Source organism: Plenodomus lingam, assembly GCF_022343315.1.
Source record: "Plenodomus lingam strain CAN1 chromosome Unknown contig_14, whole genome shotgun sequence".
Classification (NCBI taxonomy): Eukaryota; Fungi; Ascomycota; class Dothideomycetes; order Pleosporales; family Leptosphaeriaceae; genus Plenodomus; species Plenodomus lingam.
The window spans coordinates 678,094-699,999 of record NW_027093932.1 but is presented as its reverse complement, the minus strand read 5'-3'; the positions used below and the strand labels follow the sequence as shown (position 1 = coordinate 699,999).

Here is a 21,906-nt window from a genome sequence, read left to right as displayed (position 1 = left end):
ACTCTTCCTACAGTAATATCAACGCTGCTCAACACCCTACAATACAACATGCACACATGCACACAATCTACATTCTACATCCCACCCTCCCAACTCAACCACGCAACACGCACACCGTCAAATCCGTGCACTTTTTCTGTTCTGATTTCTCCAGACGTTTGTTTGTTTATTTGTTGGTGGAGAGGAATAACAGGCTACTGAGCTTGGGTTAGTCTAGCCTAGTGATGAGAAGAGAAGGAGGGGGAAGAAAAGAAGAAAGTGCACGATACATGTGATAATCTCAAGCTGTAGGGAAGGAAATGTCCATGTCATCCACCTACAAGTCAAAACACTTCAAGCTACATCTACATCTACATCTACATCTACATCCACGCTCCCGCTCACAGCCAAGACCTTCTACTTCCCGCCTCCCCCCTCCACACCTTGACTCTCTCCATCTCCATCCCCCTCCCCTCCTTTCCCCGCCCCCTCCCCCTCCATCTCCACCAACCCACCCCCACCATGAAAATGCCACACCCCCGGCCGCTGCACCGACTCGAAATAACTCGGCGCGGGCGCCACCTGTGTCCCCGTCCCCGCCCCGGCACTCTGCAGCGCCAGCCCACCCCCCTCGAGGCCCGAATAATGGCTGTAGAGAAACTTGGTATCGTGGGGCGGGGCGGGGGAGTGTGTAGGCGGGGTATTCGGATAAGGCTGGGGGGGCGGGGAGACGGTGCGGGAGGGGTGGTGTGCGAGTTCAAAGGGGGCGGGGGAGGAGGAAAGGGGAGGGTAGGCTGGGTGGCCTGTTGGGGTGTTGAGGTCGAATTTATAGGGGAGGGCGGCGGGGTGGGTGTGGTAAGCTGGTGCAGGGGTGCTGTAGCCGGTTTGGTGTGTTGGGTGGTGTTGATGGTGTTGGTGCTGGAGGATTTCGCTCATTGCGGGTGAGGAGTCGGGGGGGTTGTTGAACGGGTAGCCCAGAGTTGCCAATCCGCCGTTTGTGCTTGGGGAAGTGGTCGGTGGCGGAGAATGAGGGGTTTGTGTGGGATCGCTGTTGTGTAGAGGTTTGTTGCGCGAGGATGAGCTGATGCGGCGTAGGGTTCCGGCTTTGCGGTCGACTTCGTCTTCGAGGCTCTTTGTGCGGCCCCAGAAGAAGAAGACGAGGGCGGCGAGGACGAGGACGGCGATGCCGCCGATGACTATGCCTGCAATGGCTCCCGGGGAAAGGCTAGATTTGGAGTTTGCTTTGGTGTCTGCGACTGTGCCGCCGCCATCACCGGCTCCCGTGCCATTGATGCCGCCGTAGCCAGCGTCGGGTTCTCCTTCTGCTGGAAAGGACTCGCCTGGGTTCAGCATGTAGGTGCTATCCTTTGCCTTTTGATGCTGTTGCTCAATGTCCTGGTCCTCACTTGGGTTGACAGCTCCCACCATGCCGTAGTTGATGCAGGACCCCGGTGCAGAACAGTAGAAGAAGATGGGGTTTGTGTCGTTGACGCGGACCGAGTAAGAGGGTGGATCATCAAGGACGGCAGAGACGGGGTGGAAGCCGGTGAAGAAGCCAGTTTTACCGGGTCCAGACATTTCATAGGGAATGCAGGGCATGAGGTATTCGGCACGGGCTACACTATGGTTCAATGGAAAGAACCTAAATTCTAATGTCTATAAAAAAAAGTTAGCTGGGTGGATCAATTGTCGGTCGAAGTGAGGGCGCCATGTACACAACGTCAAGAAGTTAGGACAACTTACATCGCCTATAGCTGCACGAGTTACATTAGGGACCATCCTATGGTCTGCTAGTCCGACCTGGATTGTATGTGTCTGTAACGGCGCCGAGGTAGTGCTGCTTGATGCACTCCTCAAAGTGGTTGAAGCCGTCACAACCGCATTGCTAGACAAGCTATCTTGCGCAAGACACGCCGTCATGAACTGAAAAGCCAACAAGGCCCAGAGTAGGAATGTGCTGGACAAGCACGACGTCTTGGAAGTTGCCAAAGACATGTCGCTGATGAGTAGACGAGCTTCCGTAACGACGATCCTGAGGTGACGTTGGAGAAGAAGATGGAAAGCAAGCAAAAGGAACAGAATAGCAAGAGGTTAGCGAATGGATAAGGCATCAGCCTCGCCAGCGTGGCGATGCACAAAAGATCTTTCGCAAAGCGGCAGACTGCAGAGCCGAACGGGAGACAATAGCCCAATGTGACAACAGGCGTATACACTGCTTCCTCATTGGTCGCGCGTTTAAGCTATGGGTTTTCCTGGCACTGTCGAAACAAAGGTGGTTCGGCGTTCTGGAACAGAACGTGAGGTCATATGGGGTTTGCATGAGGTGAACAAAGCCACGACACAAAGCCGCACGGTAGAGATGGGCGATTTGGGCGTAATGGCCCTGCCATTTGGGTATCATACTAGCCAAGCTTGTGTCATCGACACAAGCTGCAAAGGCCTGGCAGAAGTTGCAAGGCCATATGCATGGGCCCGACGGTTTGCTCAGTTGGCGTAACCTGGTTCCTGCATGGCACACAGGGCACTTGTGACGCTTTCACCCCTTCGTCGAAACAGATCATGGAGCAGCAATTTTTTTTTTTTTCGCTCCAGTCCAGTAAATAGAGATAGATCCTACTTGGCTGGGTGGATGCGCACGACATGATGCGCGACGATGAGTGGAGACTTTTTCAGTTTTTTTTGTTCCTACTTATTATAGTGAAAGAGAGATGATTTCCATCAGGGTGGCAGCATACATGATCGCCAGATGTGACCCAGACCTGGTCTTCTATAATTACGCTAGATCGTAGAATGGCAGGAAACGATGGCATCGCATCTGTATCTGACCGCGCATCCACTTGCTGCCTTGACTTTGCAACTGCATAGACATGCAGCCATATTACCATGTCTCTTACGTACATGTTATTCGGTACATGGTACATGCGCCAATTGGCACAAGCGGCTCTTGATCATTTCGTCGCTGCTGGCAGCTCTCAACGAAGACCTGGATCGCCGAAGCCAAATGGGTCATTGCTCGAGGAACTATTAGAGCCCGACGCAGAGCCGTAACCTGAGGGCGTGGCTGAATTCTGTTTGGCAAACGAAGCCGGATCTGGGAGGGGATTCCACACCGGAAAGCCGGTGGGCGGCTGGGATTCTCCAAGTGGCTTGCCTCGCGCATAGTCGACAAGACTGCCGTTGATGCCTGTAAGCGCCCAAGCAAAGACGGCGACGTCTCGAATGCTCTGCATAAATGTCTTCTGCATCTGTGAGACTTGGGGCGCCTGTTGTGCCATGGCCGGATGGTGAGCACCCAGGGGATACTGAGGCATCTGTGGTGGCGCTGGGTGGAATACGGGCTGGGTTGCCCATGGTGCCGCATAGATGCCATTGTACTGTTGTGCCGAATTGGCCACCGGCATCGTTCCAGGGAGCATGGGGCGAGCGCGGCGTAGACATACGACCAAGCCATCCGAGGTACATGAAATGACGGCCTCGAGCTCAATGGGCTCATCACGCATCTCGGAACGAGGCGAGCTGATTTCCGAGGAAGTCGTGGAGCGAGCAGAAGGCCGTTCACCAAAGATGGCACGGTGGGTATCGGCAGGGTGACTGCTATTGCCAGCATTCGTGCGGGATTGCGTACGAGATGCATCACTGTTGCCCCTTCCATCAGACTGATGGGACCGGTGTCGAGACTGGGTGCTGTCGGAGTGAGAAGGATTCGTGAGATCTACTCCGCCTTCGGATTCCTCTCCCGAACTGGTCGCGTCTGTCATGAGATCATCTTCGCTCTCCGACGACACGGCCTCGGGGGGATCATCCTGCCTGGGATCACGAAAGAAGAAGCGCATATAAGCAATAGAGTCGTTGCCCTTGGCGGATTCGAGGCAGCGAACAGCATCCTCGAGACAGTTGGGAGCAATGCAGTAGTAGAAGCTACGTCCCTTCATGGCTTCGCCCGAGATGCCGATGATCTGCTCAATGCCACTGGTGGCATACATGCAGGTCAGGGTTCGGGTGAATCTATTCAGGAAAAGGGCCGCACGCGGCTCATGGGTTTGCTCTTCTGGGCCAATATCAAACTTGCTGGAGAGATGTGACAGCATATGGTACCGAGGGTCCTTGGGGGATGAGGCGAACAATTTCCGTACTATAGGGGCCTCAACGGCTCGCTCTGGTTGGCTGGCGTCAGCGGCGTGGGGAGTTTTTTTTTTATATTTTAGTGCTATGCGTTGGGATAGATGGACGACTTACTTTGGCTCTGCATGCCATTACGGTAGATGCTGATGCAGCAGACGAGCACATCGTAGACGACGGAGAAACAGCATTCACAGCCGACCCACTCGCCCTGGCGATTTCTCAGACGGCAGTAGGACAAGACGGCAGCCTTGTCGAGCTGGACACCTCGCCTGTGCTGGACCTTGGCCAATGGCAATTCATCGGGATGGAAGAACTGCCAGACGGAACGGTTGACGACCTCGTCCGGGGTGTGGCCTAGAATGTCGACAATCGAGTCGGAAGAATAGAGAATATTGGCGTCGTCGGACAAATCTATGGCGTGGTGATAAGCACTGGTGCCAATTCAGACTCTCGCTTAACTTACCATGGATGGTGATGAAGGTAGTATCCATGATGGCAGATGCAGGTGCGAGGATGATCGGTCCTTCCTCTACCGCTGTCGTCCGAAATCAACTGTCGAATCTAATAATCCGAGGGAAGCAGCGGCGGAGGAGCGAGAAGAGAGGTTGAAAAAAAAAAGGGCCAAAGGCGGTTGAAGTAGGGTCGGGCAGAGTGCAGACAGGGTGCCAGGGGGAAGGGGGGAGGGGTGGGAACACAGGGCAGGCTGAATGAGGCAGCGGTGCCAATGTCTGGAACAAGTAGAATAGCACAGTGAGTGACACGCGCCTGCAACAGTGAAGATGCGAGCGGTAGGGCAGGGGAAGGGTGGTTGGTGGGTTGGTGGGTTGGTTATTGTGGAGGGTGTGGGAGTTGAACACGAGTCAGGCGCAGGAATGATGTAATGGAAGGAGAAGGCTGACGGTGACTGCTAAGCAGGTGTTATTACAGTCGCAGTAGTAGCCCTGCCCTGTCTGTCGGCAACAGCAAGGGGCAGACGGTATAGGAGACATACAAGACAGTCGGTAGAGTAGAGTACCGGCAGGTAGACGTGAGAACAACGAAAGGACGAAAGTGGGCGGATGGGCGTGTGGGCGTGTGGGGAAAAAGGCTAGCAGGTGGCTTCCGACTTGGGGGGAGGCGGTTTACTTTGGGTTGGCTGGCCTGCTCTCTTCTTGCAGGGGTGTGTGCGGGCGGGACGAAGGGATTGCAGGCAGACGCGGACTTTTACTAGGTTTGCGAAGAAAAGACCGACAGGCGCAGGCGGACGGCGGGAGGCAGCAGACGAGAAGCGGACGAGGAGCTGGGGACGCGAATGCGACGTGTGGCTGTGGCGCCGAGGGGGCAGAAGAAATTTGGCGAGTTTGGCGAATTTCTTAACCTACCGTACCCACCCTCCCGTTACCCGTACTTCCAAGTCTCTGATTTGCGATAATACTCTTACCCATATGTGTGTACTACAGGACCCAATCCTGGCAATGGCCATGGAACGCCGACAAGGAGGAGGAGGAGAAAAGAAGAAGAAGAAGAAGAAGAAAAGTTCAAGGGCTGGCAGTTGCAGGGCGGGGCTGACGGCACATCAGGCCATTATTTGGACGGGGGGGTGGGAAGGAAGGATCATGGCCATTGAGGTGATGGATTCATGGAGGGGAGCAGGAGCAGCAGTGAAGCACAACAAGGAATGTTGTGTGTGTGGTGTGTGTGTGTGTGTGCGTGTGTGCGTGTGTGCGTGTGTGCGTGTGTGCGTGTGTGCGTGCGTATGCTGTGTGGCCTGTGTGGCCCTGTGGCCTGCGGTAGGCAGCTGGGTAGAGGCGACAGCTACAGGGCAAAAGGCCAGATGCATGTCTCAGCTGAAGAAGGAATTGCATGTAGGGTGATGTGAGTGGTTCATCGAGTGTGAGTGTGAGTGTGCGTGTGAGTGAGTGTGAGTGTGCGTGTGAGTGAGTGTGCGTGTGAGTGAGTGTGCGTGTGAGTGAGTGTGCGTGTGAGTGTGAGTGTGAGTGTGAGTGTGAGTGTGTACATGCAAGTGTCTCTGGCTGCCATGATGCAAAGGATGGATATAGGCCAGAGAGTTGCCTGGACTAGTACTCTGGCACACACAGGTCAAGACTTGCTAGATCATCATGGCTCTCCTCCCTCCGTGCCTCTTGGGGTTGCACTGAAGCGCGAATTCCTGGGGCCCCCAATCGACGATGCTGGCCCGCGCTAGGTAGTGCGCCACAATGCCAAGCCTTCTTCGTCCTCCTTTCTCGTCTCCTCCTCACTCACTCCTTCACCCAATTCCTCCTCCCAGTTGCCAGTCCAGCGCGCTACTCTACCACTCACTCTCCCATGGGCACACCACCTCCCCACCTCCCATCCTCATCCTCATGCTTGGGTAGAGTATAGAGACCGTCTTGTAGTAGACGGGTACCGTGTGTAATGGACGCGACATGTACATCCAAGCTGCAAGCACACTAAACCAATCTCGTTCTCGGCCCGGCTTCCCATTGGCAAAACGATAGATAGAGGGAAGAAGAGGTGTAAGTACAAGGGACAAGAGTAGGTTAGGCTCGCTGGGACACTAAGAGCAGCCGGTCCCGTCCTGGCCTGCTTCTGCCAAGTGTCCACTTCCCAACTTCCAACAACCCACTGACCGGTTCTTGCTTGCCCTGCATTAGCTGCCATCGGCTGCCAGCTGCCGGGCGCTTTGGCTGCTGCAGTCCTCCTACTATACTCAGTACTCGTTCTCTACTTGGTAGTAGTAGTCCTCTTGCTACTTGCTACCCTAGTACTCTGCTTGGTAGTACTACTCTCTTACCACCTCTCTCTCTCTCTCTCTCTCTCTCTCTCTCTCTCATCATGAATCAACATGGCGAGATACCTTCACTGAGAGGCACAGTCAGACTGGGGGTTCGCTCACCATCTCCCCACGGAACCCCCCATCATTAATCAGTCTTGCAGGGACAGGCCAAGTCGCGCTTCAATGCCGGTGAGCAGCCATCCGGCTAACCTCTCGTCTAAACTTACTCACTGCGTCCAGCCCCGTGCTACGACGTCGACTTCTATCCTTACACCTTGCCTGGCGTAGACCCTGTCTTCGCCGTTTGTGGAGACCACTATGTCCGTGTCACCTCCTGTCTGCCTTCTGGCCCCCGCCCCATCGCTAATTGGCAAAGACACTCATCTGTCGCTGCGTTTTGGAAAAGGATAGCACCATCGAGGTCCTCCGCTGGTTTGAGCATGATGCAGCCCAGGTAAGCTGGATGCCTGAGCAAGGGAACCACAGAGCCTACTCACTCACTCATCCACCCACCTAGGCCTCCACTCAGCCCTACAACTACAACAGTCTTGTCTGGTCACGAGCTGAGAATGGTGACCCTCTGGTCTGTGTCACTGGCGATATATCGCAGATAAGAATTCTCAATGTCAGGTCCGGCGAGCTCGTGCAGGTACCGCTGCCCAGCTGATGAGGATGCGCCGAGTACGGATGCTGATTGAGAAATAGACGCTGATAGGCCATGGTGATGTATGAGTGTCCTCCAGTCCCCGCCATCTCCATACGAGTCGTCACTCATTCTGCTAGAGTATCAATGATCTTGCTGTGTCGCCCCTTGACCCCGCCCTATTGGCTTCAGCAAGTGCCGATTACAGCATTCGCATATGGAGTTTGCTCCCTGCCCACAAGAAACAGCCGCTTGCAGCAATCTGTTACGGCCAGGGTCACAAAGACCAGGTCTTGACACTGGTCAGTCACATGTTGGTGCTAGATTCTCGACAATCCCCATACTGAGTTACCTAGGCCTATCACCGCCAAGGCCGCTACTTGTTATCGGCAGGTATGGACACCAGAGTCAACTTGGTAAGTCCAAGTAAAGTAAACCGTGCAAGACCGAATCCATCAGCTCACCGTTAGTCGAACCCAGTGGACTGTGCCAGAGAGTGTCACAAAACATGCGGGAACCGACAAACCTGCAACGATCCATTATCCCCACTTCTCCACTACCGAAGTCCACACGGATTTCATAGACCGGTACTACATTGTGTGCCCATGAGACGAAAACTCAATGCTTACCATACTAGCGTACAATGGTACAATGATTTGATCCTGAGTCATGCCGCAAGAGAGGACCACATCCTTCTCTGGCGAATCGACAACTTCAGCTCTGACCGCCTCGAGACTCCCCCTCCCCCAATACCGACTTCGACGGCCGTGAATAGTAAAACGCCGGTAACAGCACCAGCAAACTCGACCTCGAGCACGCGATCAGCATGGGGTGGACGTTTCCAACGATTGCTCAAATTTGAACTCCCCCATTGCAGCATCTTCTACCTTCGCTTCTCGCTTTTCCATGAGCAAGGCCGCCATCCCATGCTCGTGGCCGGCAACGAGAAGAGCAGGGCCTTTTTCTGGGATCTGCACCGTCTTGAACAAATGCATCTAGGGGAAGAGGCAGCCCAAGCCGACAACACCAACGCGTTGTCCTTGAGCTTACCTCGCCACATCCGCGAAACGTCCACCTCTACTGCCTCGTCTGCAATGAGTACCGGCTCTGGCACCGCCACAAAAGTGAAGCGTAACAAGAGGAAGCCACTCCATCGCGACCGCGGCCTAGGCGATCCCTTCCAGCCCATAAAGGCGCACAAGTGCATTGACATTCCCAAATTCCAGGCCTTTCCCTTTTACAAGTTTGCTTGGAGCCGCGACGGCCAATGGTGTGTAGGCGTCGGCAATCCCAGGTTCGTTTCCCTTGCACATCTTGCAAGTCTGAATCGGGTTCCTTTTCTGACCTGGGAAAACCTTTTAGCCTGATCAATGTCTTTCATCGTTGGAAAGACGGAGTTCCGCCGTTGACTACGGAAGAGAGCGACGATGCTTTAATGCAAGAGAATGAACCAAGAGCTGGTTAGTCCGAAATTCGTACAAGGATGGAAGCGTAGTTATGGTCAGTCCTCGCCTTCTCCTGGATCTTTCCTTCTTATGACGACTCAATCGTATATACTATACTAACCATTCCAACCCAGATGAGCAGCAAATCATCAACAACCTCGTACCAGTCTGCGCAAATCATCAATCGAAGAGCCAGCTAGCAGAACAAAAGCATATGCCCTTTGCCCAAGTACTCAGTAAAACTCTGGCTTTCTTGGGACCCTGGCCCCCTCATTGAAAAAGCGTTCACAAGATCCCTCGAGCGGACAACAGTCACGCCCGCATCGTCGCAGTTCATCCTCCCACAACGCAAGCGCAAGCTCCCAGACCCAGGCAGAGCAGCGAAGACGTTGAAGAGGCTAGTCTCCGCTTCAAGCCATCGCAGACCACAACCTGTAGCACGCTGTCACCGGCTATCATATTGTCGCGTCGCGGCGCGAGGAAGACTTTAATTTTATCAAGCGTTCGAATTTTCATGGCTGTTTTTATTACTCTGGATGGGAAAATTAAGCCTGGTTAAGAACTATATTACATCGTTTATACGATCTTGCCGTCGTATTCAATGCTAAATGCTTTGTGGACTTTTCATTGCCTCGTTTTTTTAACTAGGTCTAACGCCAACGTTCTCGAGTAATGCTAGTATTCCCATTCCCATTCCCCCTCCCACTCCACCTCCTCCCTTATACCGAAAACCCAGACCCCTTACACACCACTGCCCCAGGTATGCGCGCCCACGTTTGTGGCGTGTGGTGCTACTTCGGGGGCGCGGATTTTTGAGCTTGGCTGGGAGGTTGGGTTTGAGTGAGGTTACGGTGGTGAGGGGTTGGCGTTTTGATGGAGATGTGGATGGCATCGTGAGAGATGCTGATGGGGTCTGGCTTGGACTAGCCCAGGGACTGGGACTGGGACTGGGACTCCGACTCTGCCTCCGATTCCGCGCGCGCTCGTCGCATGCAAGAAGAGAGGGTTTGCCGGGATGGGGTGGAGGGTTTGGTGTGTGTGCTTGGATTTGGAGGTAGGGATTGGTTGGCTTGGGGAGGGCGTGGAGGGGATAGTATTGGCCTTATTGGTCCTGTACCACTTCCTTTTATACCATCCCTTTCCATCTCACCCATCCTTGTATCTCTCCCTATCCTCCTTCTTTTCCCTTCCGTCTTTTTCCACTCCCCCATTTCCCTTTTCGTTACGGAGGATTCCTGGGCCTGGCTAGGCGTCGGCATTGGCGTTGGTAGTAGAATCGAGGTGCACGCTGTGCAGCTGCATGGTTGGGAGGGGGCGGGGCGGGTTTGGGGGGAGGGGATGGGGGGCATGGGTTCTTGGGGGATGTTGTTTTCGTTGGGGGGTTGGATGGTGATGGTGATGGTGCTTGAGTTTGGGGTTGGTACGTGGTTGTTGGTGTTGATGTTGGTGGTGTTTCGATTGTAGCCTGTATCCTGTTTCCCATACACATTCTACTCCCAAATCCCGACCTTGATTCCTCGTGGGCGGAAAGGGTATGAGGTGGTTCTGCAAAGGCAAGTTGGCTGGTTGGCAGGTTTGCAACCTGGCAGTCTGGTAGAACGGAGATGGAAGATGAAGCACAAGATCAAAGATGGATATTCAAGAATAAAAATCATTAAAAAGGTTCTAGCGATACAATTGGTCGTCTATCTAGATATCTAGCTATCTAGAATATAAAGAATGGCCTGGATAAGCGCGCTGCTTGCGTTTGCTGAGCGATAGGATAGGTTGGGTACAAAGCCATTACCGTATGTATCACTGGTCTTTATCTTTGTCGTTACTTCTCGTCTGGGCGGTTTCTAGTCTCGGGCGTTTCTTAGGGTTGTGTCATGTGAAGGTGTGCAGGGGGATGGGTTGGGTTGGTTGCGAGTGTGTATGTGGGGGAAGGGCTTTGTTCTTTGGTTTGGTCTTTATTTGGGGTGGACTGTGGGTGGCTGGAATACGGTTGGGTTGGGTTGGGGTTGAGGGGGTGGCTTTATTTGGGTGTTGGGGCGGGTGTTGGATTTGGATGGGGATATTGGATGTTGGATGTTGAGATAATGATGAGTTTTTGCTTCCATGGACTTTGTACCACGCTTGTCTATTCACCTATCCATCTACCTACCCATCCACCCGTCCACCCACCCAGCTCACCTCCTCCCAATCCGCCACGGACTATCATACCAATCCAAATACATACCCGCCACCTTCATCCCCAACTCCCCCTCATGCCGCGAACACAACCACCCGCCATTCTGCCGCTCCGCAGCCGTCCCCTGCACCGCGATATTCGCCGTCGTCGTGCAATTCACGCGTGCACAGGCCCGGCGTCCGCTTACCCGGTTCTCGGACGTGGCGAGGGGTGTGGGTGGGGAGCGCGGCAACCAGGGGTTGTGGGGGAGGCCGGTGGGGATGGGCCGGGCTGTGGATGGGAAAGTTGTGTTGGCTGAGAAATTTGGGGCCGGGGGGTTGAGAGGCGGGGGTTGTTGGGTTGTTGTTCCGTTCAGTAGTTGCGTGGTGGGATTTGTGTTGGCTGCTGGGATATGCTGGGCTTGTTGGGGTGAGTCCCAGGGGAGAGGGGGGTTTACATAGTGGCGCCCCTCTGTTATGCTGCCCCAGGGCGTTGTTGTCGTGGGATGATGCGAGTCGACGTCTTGCTGTCTTGTCCGTGTTTCTTGCTCGCGTTCTGGTGATGCTGCGATGTCTGTGGATGGCGAGCGCATGAGCGTGACGAGATCGGTGATGTCTGGGGAGCCTGTGCTGACTGGTGCGAGGTCGAATGATGTGGTAACTTTTGTGGTAGTGGTCGATTTGGATGTGGATTTAGCGATATTTTGTGTGTATTCTTGAGCAGAAATATTCATAATTGGAGCTTGATGGTGTCGAAATGATTGAAGAGCGGTGGTTTGCACTTGCGATACTTGACTTGGGTATTGTTGGCAGTCGCAGTTCACGAGAAGTTTGAGTAAGCAGTGGCGTTGGTTGGCTGTAGCCTGGGGCATAGGGAACGGCCTCAAATTGGCTTGAATGACGCATGATTTGTTATATTATGGTCGGCTTGTGAGTAGATACATCATACGACAATGGAAATGGAGTCTAGAAACATGGTACCGACTAACTATCGGAACACCACATATACCGGACCTATCGACCCAGAAAGAAGGGTACTTGATCACATGAGAAGAAATCGAAACCCAAAAACTTGATTGTCCCTATGAAATGTAACTACTTTAGCATATATCGTTAGTCGCAGTTTCACTATTGTCGATCAGTGCTTCGGTCATCCACTGAGCGTGTTCATGGAGAAGAGCGTCAAATGCAAAGTCGCTTGATGAATCTTCGGCTTCTCCCATGGAATTGTGAAAACTAGACTTCTTCGATGCCGAAAGCGAAGTGTGGGCTGTACTTGATGCCCGGTGGTGAAACTCTGTGATCCAGATGTCATCTTCTTGGTCTGCAGAGAGTGCCCTGGTCCCCAACCGTCCGACAAAACGTCGGTTCTGCACAGGCCTTGCTATGCAAGTTCTACCAGGATGACTTTGTGGCGCGATATTTGGGGAAGACTGCCTCTCATCAGACATCTCCCACCAATAGATGGTCGCGAATGTACGATCTGGCTCTGTACGTTCAACATGAGGCGTGGCAACATCCAGTCGAATATGCTCCCTTAAGACCTTGCTGTAGCAGTGATCACCAAATCGAACTTGCGGCGCTCTGCATAGCGGACATGTACTCTTGGCTTTGATCCACTTTGATATGCACTTTGTCCCAAAACGATGGCCGCATGCGAGCTGCACCGATTGTTCGCGACCTCTGCCGCTACCGGGAGCGTTGTACGCATTGTAACAAATGCAACAAGCCTGATTAGAATCAATGTCTTCTAGGCCAGGACTTTGACGTTGATCGTGAGGATGGCCCATTTCGTGTGCATGAAGAGATGCAGGCGGAATGCTGCTAGTTCTCAGACGAGATGTAAACAAATTGGAGAACGAAAGTAAGGAACAACCGGTTATTCTAGGGGTTTGCATTGTGTTGTACTGTTGATCGTTCACAATATAGTAGGATGAGCGTGTAGGGAGTTTAGAATTATCATTGTGAACGGCTTGTCGTGTCTGAGTCATTTCCAAATCTAAGGTATGCTCTAAACACTGTCTTCGGGTTGATATGAGATTTGTAACACGTGATAAAGGCAGCTCTATATTAATCCGTCTCTTGAAGTGACCATTGTCCATCAGAGATGAAGAGAATTGTGGTGGCGCAAGAATGAACATGTACACATTGTCATGGGAGGATCATCTTGCAGGAACTCTCATCAGTGAGTGTAACCAGTCGATGATGCAGAAGCTTCCTTCGTTCAAAAGGAGTTGTTATCGCTCATGTCGTGCCTGCAAGCTGAGGCAACACCTAAGCTTCACCGTGGCAGACGTGGTATGTCCAGGTTGATATCTAGTATGCAGTTCAACGCAGATTGGGTTTTGCGTCATACGTTGGTCGTGGTAACAATTCCGGCTAAAACAATTCGCTGAACTTTCCGACGAAAATGGAGACCTTAAGAAGCCATTGGCTGGGACATTCTGGGTAAGCTAATTAGATCTACCAAGTATCCATAAACGGTCGCCTTTTCTGCTAGCCCCGCTCATCGTCGCTCTTCTGCAGCCTGCTGGAATTCATTTAGTGCTCTTGATCACGCAATCATGTACCAAGGTTTCGAAGACCTTTCAATGCTTAGAGATGATGTATGAGAGAAGTGAACTTGATTTTTTGGTGATTGGAAGTTGTGCTCCAATCTGAACTCCTTGAGATAAGTGTGCGGCTCCAGATTGAGGACGTATCTGTACTTCACATTCCATAATTCGGCTATGTGTCTGCAAATGTCGTGGGGTACTCCAACGCCTCATTGCATTATGAGCATGAGATGCAGAATGTAGAATGATGAACTGACAGACTCAGCATATGCAATCTCTGGCTTTATGTACCAGCCATGCTAGTAAAGCAGGAAAACTACAGTGAATACCGCCGGTAGCCACTTCCACAGTAGAGTGTATGGTGGCTACCTCACCCACCACTGCCGATGCTCCCATGCGACAATCACTAGAAGACCAGAAAAATACGCAGTGCTAGAGACTTACTCTGTTAAGGAAAGCTAGCAGTAACATTGAATCCGAGCCCATGTTTCCATATATTGGATACAACATCTCAGTGTTGCTGTTTTTTATTAATTATGTCCAGGTTCGCTCCTTCTCCTCATCACCTTTGATAATAGTTGACAAAGTGCCACCGAATCACCCACCACCCATTCTCCATCTATTAGCTATCAAGATTTTGTACAATGCGTATAACATCTATCATTGCGTCCTCTGCCTGTAGCATTGTGGTAGTTTTGGCACAGGGGTTCGACATATCCGCTGCCTTGGCTGTCTCTATCCCAACTGCCAACCTAGGCCCTGCGCTCACCGAAGTCATTCCGGCCACAGTAACATACGACCAAGCAGCTGCCACAGCCTTGGTGGCTAGTTCCATTTCCAGCCCTGGTCTTCGACTTCAGAAAAGAATCAGCTGTAAAGCAAAGCCTGGAGGGCAAGTACAACAATCAGCTCGCCACTCAAATGAATGACTGCTGATGACATCTTTAGGGCTGGACCTGTGCCCGGTATACGCGGTACTGTTAACGACTACTATTATAGCGAAAGTGCCCTTCGACGCTCAGCCCGAGACGCGGGAACACCCCCTGGTTATGAGAAGGTCTTTACAGATCTCATAGCAGCCAATGAGCAAATCGGGTACCTTGGATTCAAAATTAATCCAAGGGGAGAATACGATGTGTCTTGGTGCGCCGACTGGTGCGATAGCGAAAGCTTTTGCCTTGGTTTCAACATCTACTTCCAACGTGACCCGGAAATGGATCCTAGATGCGACTGGTCCGGGGTTGTGACCAACGTCAAGTGTGTCATTTATGGATATCCTGTTGCTGAAGGATCAGCTACCAACAAAGGCCAGTTTTTCGGGGATTTTGCAGTGGTTATCACTGGAAGCAATGGTATGCAAAATATCCTCATTCTGCATTAGCTTGACTAACTCCATAAAGGCTACTCCAAGGTAGAAGAGGCCGCCTGCAAAACCAGGCGTCCTTCAATTGGAGGTTTTGGCATCCCTCAATACCTTGTTGGTGCCATTTCTGCTCCAGTGCAGCGTAACGGCACCAACACCGCAACAGGGCTCGAATCATACAATGGCATGAAGCTCTTCAACCAAAACCCGTACGATCCATTTCTTTGTGCTGCTGCTTGTCAGGCCCAGACCGAGTTCCACAAGACCCACCTCGGCAACGCCAATGGCAAGTACCGGCCTTGTAATTACTTCAACAGTTTCATCTTGACAAAGAATGCTATTCCACTGGGCACATACTGCTCCTTATACGCAGAGTCGCGGCCAGTGACGGATGCGACCAATTTCGGCGTCATCCATGAAAAGGACAGATACGACGTGCTTTGCTCAGCAGGGTACACAGCGACACCTATCAACAGCGGCAATAGCCATGGTAACAACTCTAGCTTGGTACATTAATGCGCAGAATTTCGGCCATCACACAATCACAGGATACTTAAATGTTGTGGATACTACATCAATGCCATGTCTATCAACTTGAAATGTGTAAATTGAATTAATAGACAACTTTGGACCAGCTAGCATGAATACCATATATTCGGAACAAATGTACCAATTCTTGTCTTCGGGGAACTTAGCTCATCAGACTCAGATACTTTGGTGAGGGATCTCTTAAAGCATTTTGACGATTATTCGAAAGACGTTATTATGCTTGCAGCTAGTCATAGCTGTATGTCAAAATGACATGTACACCATAGGCAACATAAGCTAAGCAAGGCGCTGTTTTAAGCATCACTTACACGACATTTATCAGACGACAGACCAGCGAGAAATCTTCATGACTTGAATAATGGTTGAACGCTCATATCGACTCCCTAACTATAGATTTCCAAAAAGTCTTTGGATGATTAAAGCCGATGACCCACGAGTCGGACTCTACTGTATGGCCAGCTTCATACTTACAATTAACGCGCATTCTAGAACGCAACCAGAAGCCTTTGGTCAGTAATGGGAATCCAATGATTTGAAATCCTCGGATACAGGATTTGGCTCGATTTGATCGGCGACTGTGAAACATCTAACCAAAGTAGGAAAGAAATGGTCCATATCGTCTAGGATGGCCATAGACTTGCTTCTGTGTTGCAGACTAACAGAAAATGCCTATCAACCAGGGTTTTGACGCGTCCCATACTCATATTTTTGAAACTATATGCCTTAAGCACAGAAACATCGAAGAATCAAAGACAAAACCTTCACCAGGTCTCAATACAATGGCTTCAAAACGCATATCTAGCATTCAAATGCGCATTGATTTGTTGACTAAACCAGGTACCGTGTCATGCCTGGCTGTTGTCCCATTGAAAATTGGAGGCGCACAACAGCTCACTCGGAATAGGCAGAGAATGGTGATGCGCAGTACCTTGGAATGTATCAAAGCGGAACCAAGCGACTTGGTGTATTCCTGATCCGTCGTATTGAACATGTTTGGACTGTTGGTAGTACAATATATTCGTCGAAGATCTTGCTGTGCCACACTGGCCTCTCTTGAACCACTACCACAAGATCAACACAGCTTTCATTGTCTACAAATGTCTTTCTTGGTTTACTTCACTTCATACCAAAATCTCAAGATCCTGGATTGCCCTCATCTGGGGATCGTTTCATCGGCATTTGTAACAGATGGTGCGGCTGCCGCGCGAAACACGACACGCATGAACATCAGCACTAGGCCGAATATCAGACACCATACATGCGTGTCTCTTCTGTATTGTTTGACCAATATATAGGGCAAAGGCCTCTAAGGAGTGAAAGACGCTTCATTCCAGCGCTGATCTCATAGCCGGTGCATATTTTCCCATTCTCATTCATTGCGCATTTCGGTTTACTTTCCGACAACTCACATATATTAACGTTGACAATACTCAAATGAGATCAAACATGCGTATTACTTGCTCGGTACTCGTGGGGATCTTAGGGGCAACATCACAGACTCTGGTGCGGGCTTCACCGGCCACATCCCTACATCTCGTGCGGCAGTACGATGAAGATGTTGGTGTGAATGTGGCTGCTGTGGGACAATGCCCCGTAAATCATCAAGAAATATATGCACGCGTTCCACAGAGCTAACAAAGCGTAGATGGATTGTTGGAACGAAGCAGTGGAGGAAGCAGAATGCGACCCGAACACGGATGATGACTGCTTGTGCGGTCCTTTCTTTGAAGCTGTCACAGACTGTACAAGTGAATCATGTAATACTGAGGACAATCTCGGTATGTGCTCTTGCCACAGATTTTGAACCAGATGTAATATCAGCGCTAACATGCTTGCAATAGTTGCACTGAGCTTCCTTCAACCTGCTTGCACTTAGATCAACGGCCGATTACCTGAACGACTCTCAATGTCTAGTGTACGACACTGCGGCCTTGGTGCATTTAACGCTATGGCTTATTTCCTTGGGGCTGGCACTATTGCAGGCTGCCTAGAACTACATTCTTGATTCATTGTTTCATTGCGTGGAGGGCTTGGGACTCTCATTGGAGCCGCAATCTAGCACTGGCCAGGCACGAGAAGGATGATGGAAGTCAAACCAAGTCTAAGGCATCCTGTTAGCACTTTCTCCTACCGTTTAGCTCTGATTGGACCTAAGGGGAGCCAATCGCAAATCGATAGTGAATTCCACGCGGCAACGGCCCGATCAGGCAACCTCTCGAATCAGGTGTTCACGACGACAATGTACATATAGAAGATGCATGATCATATTTTCGATGCGAAAGCCACAGAAATATTCTTCCTTCTTGGGTTCAAGAATGTTAGAGCTGCCAACCTGCATGACCATGGCGCAGCCACCACGCAAGGGCAGGCACTTGCCAGTGCAGGTCGTCAGGAACATTACCACCATGGCTTTATGTATGTTATTCCACTGCATTATTCCGTATAATTTGAATCTCAGAGTCTCTAAGAATAAAACATGGTAGTTTCAATATTGAGTGACACTGTGACAGCGCGGTAGACGTTACAAACACACTGTTACTCAGCTGATTCTGGTAGACCTCTCTCTTGCACGGGATGTAATCCAATGACTTTCGCAAAGTAGCTCCAACTTGGAGGGTTTTATCTACTAGTCTGCTGAGTGAACTTCTACTATACTTCTAAGATGAAACCGCTTTGTACATCTGCCAGTCCAACAAGGTCTAGGATTTGAATCACAGTACCATCACTACGGTAAAAAATTGTTTACTGTAGAATGGTACGCTAGGGGTTTACTATATAGGTGTAAACTAACCTCGTGTATACCCGTAAATAGGTTTACAGTGGTGGTTTACTTTTATTAAAGTAGTAGTTTACTTTTTAAATTAAGTATAAAAAGTAGTTTTATTTCTATTATACGCTATAATACCTAACTAAGACTAAAAGGGGTAGAAAAGATTAGCTTTACGCTATACGCACATGTGACATAATAATAAGTCATGATATTTTTACTAATAGGAGGTGGTGATAATAGAGGTGGTGATAATAGAGGTAGTGGTGATAGAGGTGGTGGTAGAGGTAGTGGTAGAGGTGGTGGTAGTGATAGAGGTGGTGGTAGTGATAGAGGTGGTGGTAGTGATAGAGGTGGTGGTAGTGATAGAGGTGGTGGTAGTGATAGAGGTGGTGGTAGAGGTAGTAGAGGAGGTGGAGGTAGTAGAGGTGGTGGAGGTAGTGGAGGTAGTGGAGGTGGTGGAGGTGGTGATAATAGAGGTGGTGGAGGTGGTGGAGGTGGTGGTGGTGATAGAGGTGGTGGAGGTGGTGAAGAAGATTAAAGAAAGGAGGGGTAAAATACTTAGATAGTTAGTAGGAAACTAGTTATTACAGTACTACGTAATACTAGTAGATTAATAGAAGTAGAAATAAAAGTAGTTTACTTTTATGGAATACATAGTATAATAAACCCTATTTAGGTTTACTTCTTCTACCTAAACCACTTCTTAGTCTACTTTAGATAAATATGGCTACTGTAAACCGGTTTTGTACCGATATGCATATTCTTCAAGAGAGAAGAGGTCTCAACTATTCTGGTACTTAGTAGGAAAATTCTGGTCTAACTATTAGCATTGCGGGAAAATCTGGTAATTCTGTTGTCACAATTGTGACCTGTCTGACGGCTTCAGGGGATTCCACTTGGAGGGAAAATTAATCTACAGTTACTCGAATCATCGGAGAAGTTTACCTATAGCTATGGCTGTTGTAGGCCATCATTATGTTTCGTTCACCATCAGCAACACTTTCAATCATCTCAGTGGCACTATTACAACATTAATAACATCATCTCCTTGTACTTCATCGTTTATGCTGATTACACAAACCAACCCAGTTCCATTATAAAAGCTCAAGCAACTCAACGCCAAAATGCAGTTCAGTGTTCACAATTTTCCCCATTGTCCCTCCTGCGCTGAGCGTCCTAACTCAAAGGACTGGTCCCAACGGAAAGCGCTTCTGCACGGGTGGTGCCATCCTATGCCAATATGAGAAAGATTGCTGTGTCAACTTCTTCTGCGACGGTACATGCGCCGATGGTACAGTCCAGAAGACACCTACCCAACACATCGACACACAATGCTCTCGCCCCGGTGGCCTCAAAACGGCAAATCCCACATCAGTGCTCAGTGCATCGATTTTTGGCGCGCTGCCTTCCGCCACCGGTGCTGAAAGATTGTCCGCTCACATCCATGGACTGAAGATACTGGATCGCTTGAGAATGAGCTTGATGTTTTGCAAGCGGATAAGTTGCATATGAGAACCGCTCATACCATCATGTTAATCTTAACTATTCTGCCATTTATCTTGTTTACGAACAAAGTTTTGGTCGCCTCACACGGTCTCGTAGGCCGATGTGAGGAGTAGAAGCAGTAAGCTTCACTACCATCAGCCTCTGGACCGTTCCTTGCGTTGAGTTTATTGGATTATAGCTCAATGCAGATATTTGCTCCTCCTCCTCGTCGATTCTTGATTGCCCGAGGGAAAATGGACTGGTTTGAACGATGTCACCAATCAGAAACTGCAATGGAGGTTAAGCCTGAGGGATCGTTCAGAGTAGAGAGCACAATACTGGAGTCCTGACGTGCACGCTATTGAAGGATGCTAGTTTTAGGTCATACGGGTGCTCGACAAGGTAAGGAAAGAGTAAAGGCATCGTGCCGAATGAGAAAGACAATATCGACCGAGGATTAAATTGCATGTATAAATGATATTTCCACACAACAAGAACGAACATGAGCTTGAGTCGAAAAGTATCCTCCATCTCGAGCAGTCTTCCCGTCAACGCTTCCGCACATGGAGATCGGCAAAGATGTGTCTAGCCATGGACAATCGGTCCCTCAGCACTGAGATGATAGTGCTCGCCCTTTTCCAAAATCTCGACGATATCGCCAACGCCCACCAGCCCTTTCTCTAACGGAGTGACATGCATACCCAAACAGGGATTAGGATTACCCTGATCAATGATGCGGTATTTCCGCATCGTGGTCAGAGGCTCATTTCGATCTGTAAGACCAGTCTCTGGATCAACATTGGGCAATTTGCAGCGCGTGGCACGGCATGAAATGTGCAGATCCACAGAGGTCTTCCCACCCGTGGTTTCGGATCGTGAGATGCGCGCCTTGGTCCAGTTGTCCTCGTCGAAAGCAGGGGGGCCGGTGACATACATGTTTGCACGGAAGCGGAGCGCATTTAGGAGGGTGTAGTGGTTTTGCCAGACATATTTGCTTTGTTTTTGCTTGTCGATGTTGGCAGCTAAGTGATGGACTGAAGCGAGATTGAGAATGTGCAGAGGGTACTTTGGCTTGGTTAGTATGGTAATAGTTCAAAACGTAACCAATCCATAATCGAGGAGAGCATGTGGTACGTACATCGTCCTGTAGCCCAATCACGGTTTGAAATCCAACGTCTTCCTTCTTCGGTGCATTTCTATGCACCTCACGGTACTTGTTCATATCGATCCTGAAGAGAGTAATAGGGTTTGCTGCACCCAAGGTGTACCTCAACTTTGCAAGAATCTCAGGATCAATCTCAGAGCCCACGTTGAGCGCAACTGGGCTATCCTTGATGATTTTCAACACTTCATGCTTATATCCCTTGCTCTTCGCATGCTCATTGGTCGGGTTGAACGGTATCTTGAACTCAAGCATGGGCTCGGACTTCCTGGCAAGCCTCGCAGCGAATAGTTTACCGTAGTTCAATATACCCTGAAGCGAAAAGTCCGTATCTGGCGAAAAGGGAAACCGCACGACAATGCAGCCTTCGCTCTTGACCCACTCTCCATCCTCACGGTAGTCCTTGCTTGACGGATCTGGCACCCATATTTCTGTTTCTACTTTGGCGAGCCGGGGGAACTTGCGTAGAGTCATGAAATGCCATTCGCTCGTGACTTTGCCGTCCAAGGATGGCAAACTCGTGACCAGCTGAGCAAAGGAAAACTCGCGATCGTATTTCATTCCTGTGCGGATGACTTCGCCTTGCTCCAATTCCACGCCTGCACAAGACTTCACAGGATAAACGAATAGAGCCTTGATGGTCCATGGCTTTGCTGGGGTGGCTTCGGCGCCCTTGGCATACTTTTTTGAGTACTGGTCCTCTAGGTTGCTGCGTCCTTTGAGACCCAGTTTTCGGCATCCAGCTGGCGGTGGAAGACGAGAGTTGCCTTGTGTGAGACCCAATGCCAGGAGAATTATAAGAGGTGAGAAGGAGGCCAGGAGCGTGATGAGCACGGTGCTTAGTGAAAAGTCGAGACCGGCATCGTGCAGGATTTCCTGGATTGTATCTATCAGGTCGTGCTCTCGTGCAGTGGCAATGGACATGAT

The 21,906-nt window shown here is 50.4% G+C and overlaps 9 protein-coding genes across 9 annotated transcripts; 4 read left to right on the top strand and 5 right to left on the bottom strand.

The window, feature by feature from the left end:
• Positions 1 to 477: 477 nt before the first annotated feature.
• On the bottom strand, positions 478 to 1,974 carry IAQ61_002318 (uncharacterized protein; the record flags this gene model as incomplete). Its single annotated transcript, XM_066095501.1, has 2 exons — positions 478 to 1,635; positions 1,723 to 1,974. Coding segments are annotated over 2 exons (1,410 nt in total), but the record flags the coding sequence as incomplete, so codon positions are not given.
• Positions 1,975 to 2,951: 977 nt separating this feature from the next.
• Positions 2,952 to 6,024, bottom strand: IAQ61_002317 (uncharacterized protein; the record flags this gene model as incomplete). Its single annotated transcript, XM_066095500.1, has 4 exons — positions 5,093 to 6,024; positions 4,565 to 5,005; positions 4,216 to 4,512; positions 2,952 to 4,135 (listed from the first exon to the last, which is right to left on the bottom strand). The coding sequence occupies exons 2-4, from the start codon at positions 4,590 to 4,592 to the stop codon at positions 2,952 to 2,954; spliced, it is 1,509 nt and encodes a 502-aa protein (XP_065954336.1). The 5' UTR covers positions 4,593 to 5,005; positions 5,093 to 6,024.
• Positions 6,025 to 6,918: 894 nt separating this feature from the next.
• Positions 6,919 to 8,967, top strand: IAQ61_002316 (uncharacterized protein; the record flags this gene model as incomplete). The annotated part of the gene is made up of 11 exons (XM_066095499.1): positions 6,919 to 6,969; positions 7,021 to 7,048; positions 7,100 to 7,179; positions 7,236 to 7,313; positions 7,377 to 7,508; positions 7,565 to 7,585; positions 7,643 to 7,804; positions 7,859 to 7,918; positions 7,983 to 8,089; positions 8,140 to 8,796; positions 8,865 to 8,967. The coding sequence occupies 11 exons, from the start codon at positions 6,919 to 6,921 to the stop codon at positions 8,965 to 8,967; spliced, it is 1,479 nt and encodes a 492-aa protein (XP_065954335.1).
• Positions 8,968 to 9,870: 903 nt separating this feature from the next.
• On the bottom strand, positions 9,871 to 11,829 carry IAQ61_002315 (uncharacterized protein; the record flags this gene model as incomplete). Its single annotated transcript, XM_066095498.1, has 2 exons — positions 9,871 to 10,419; positions 11,305 to 11,829. The coding sequence occupies 2 exons, from the start codon at positions 11,827 to 11,829 to the stop codon at positions 9,871 to 9,873; spliced, it is 1,074 nt and encodes a 357-aa protein (XP_065954334.1).
• Positions 11,830 to 12,195: 366 nt separating this feature from the next.
• Positions 12,196 to 12,885, bottom strand: IAQ61_002314 (uncharacterized protein; the record flags this gene model as incomplete). Its single annotated transcript, XM_066095497.1, has 1 exon — positions 12,196 to 12,885. The coding sequence occupies one exon, from the start codon at positions 12,883 to 12,885 to the stop codon at positions 12,196 to 12,198; it is 690 nt and encodes a 229-aa protein (XP_065954333.1).
• Positions 12,886 to 14,294: 1,409 nt separating this feature from the next.
• On the top strand, positions 14,295 to 15,529 carry IAQ61_002313 (uncharacterized protein; the record flags this gene model as incomplete). The annotated part of the gene is made up of 3 exons (XM_066095496.1): positions 14,295 to 14,542; positions 14,599 to 15,002; positions 15,051 to 15,529. The coding sequence occupies 3 exons, from the start codon at positions 14,295 to 14,297 to the stop codon at positions 15,527 to 15,529; spliced, it is 1,131 nt and encodes a 376-aa protein (XP_065954332.1).
• Positions 15,530 to 16,227: 698 nt separating this feature from the next.
• Positions 16,228 to 16,536, top strand: IAQ61_002312 (uncharacterized protein; the record flags this gene model as incomplete). Its single annotated transcript, XM_066095495.1, has 1 exon — positions 16,228 to 16,536. The coding sequence occupies one exon, from the start codon at positions 16,228 to 16,230 to the stop codon at positions 16,534 to 16,536; it is 309 nt and encodes a 102-aa protein (XP_065954331.1).
• Positions 16,537 to 16,897: 361 nt separating this feature from the next.
• On the top strand, positions 16,898 to 17,553 carry IAQ61_002311 (uncharacterized protein; the record flags this gene model as incomplete). Its single annotated transcript, XM_003834151.2, has 3 exons — positions 16,898 to 17,155; positions 17,208 to 17,340; positions 17,414 to 17,553. Coding segments are annotated over 3 exons (531 nt in total), but the record flags the coding sequence as incomplete, so codon positions are not given.
• A 2,849-nt stretch (positions 17,554 to 20,402) lies between these two features.
• IAQ61_002310 (uncharacterized protein) lies at positions 20,403 to 21,903 on the bottom strand (the record flags this gene model as incomplete). The annotated part of the gene is made up of 2 exons (XM_003834150.1): positions 20,403 to 20,882; positions 20,956 to 21,903. The coding sequence occupies 2 exons, from the start codon at positions 21,901 to 21,903 to the stop codon at positions 20,403 to 20,405; spliced, it is 1,428 nt and encodes a 475-aa protein (XP_003834198.1).
• Between the last annotated feature and the right edge of the window lie 3 nt (positions 21,904 to 21,906).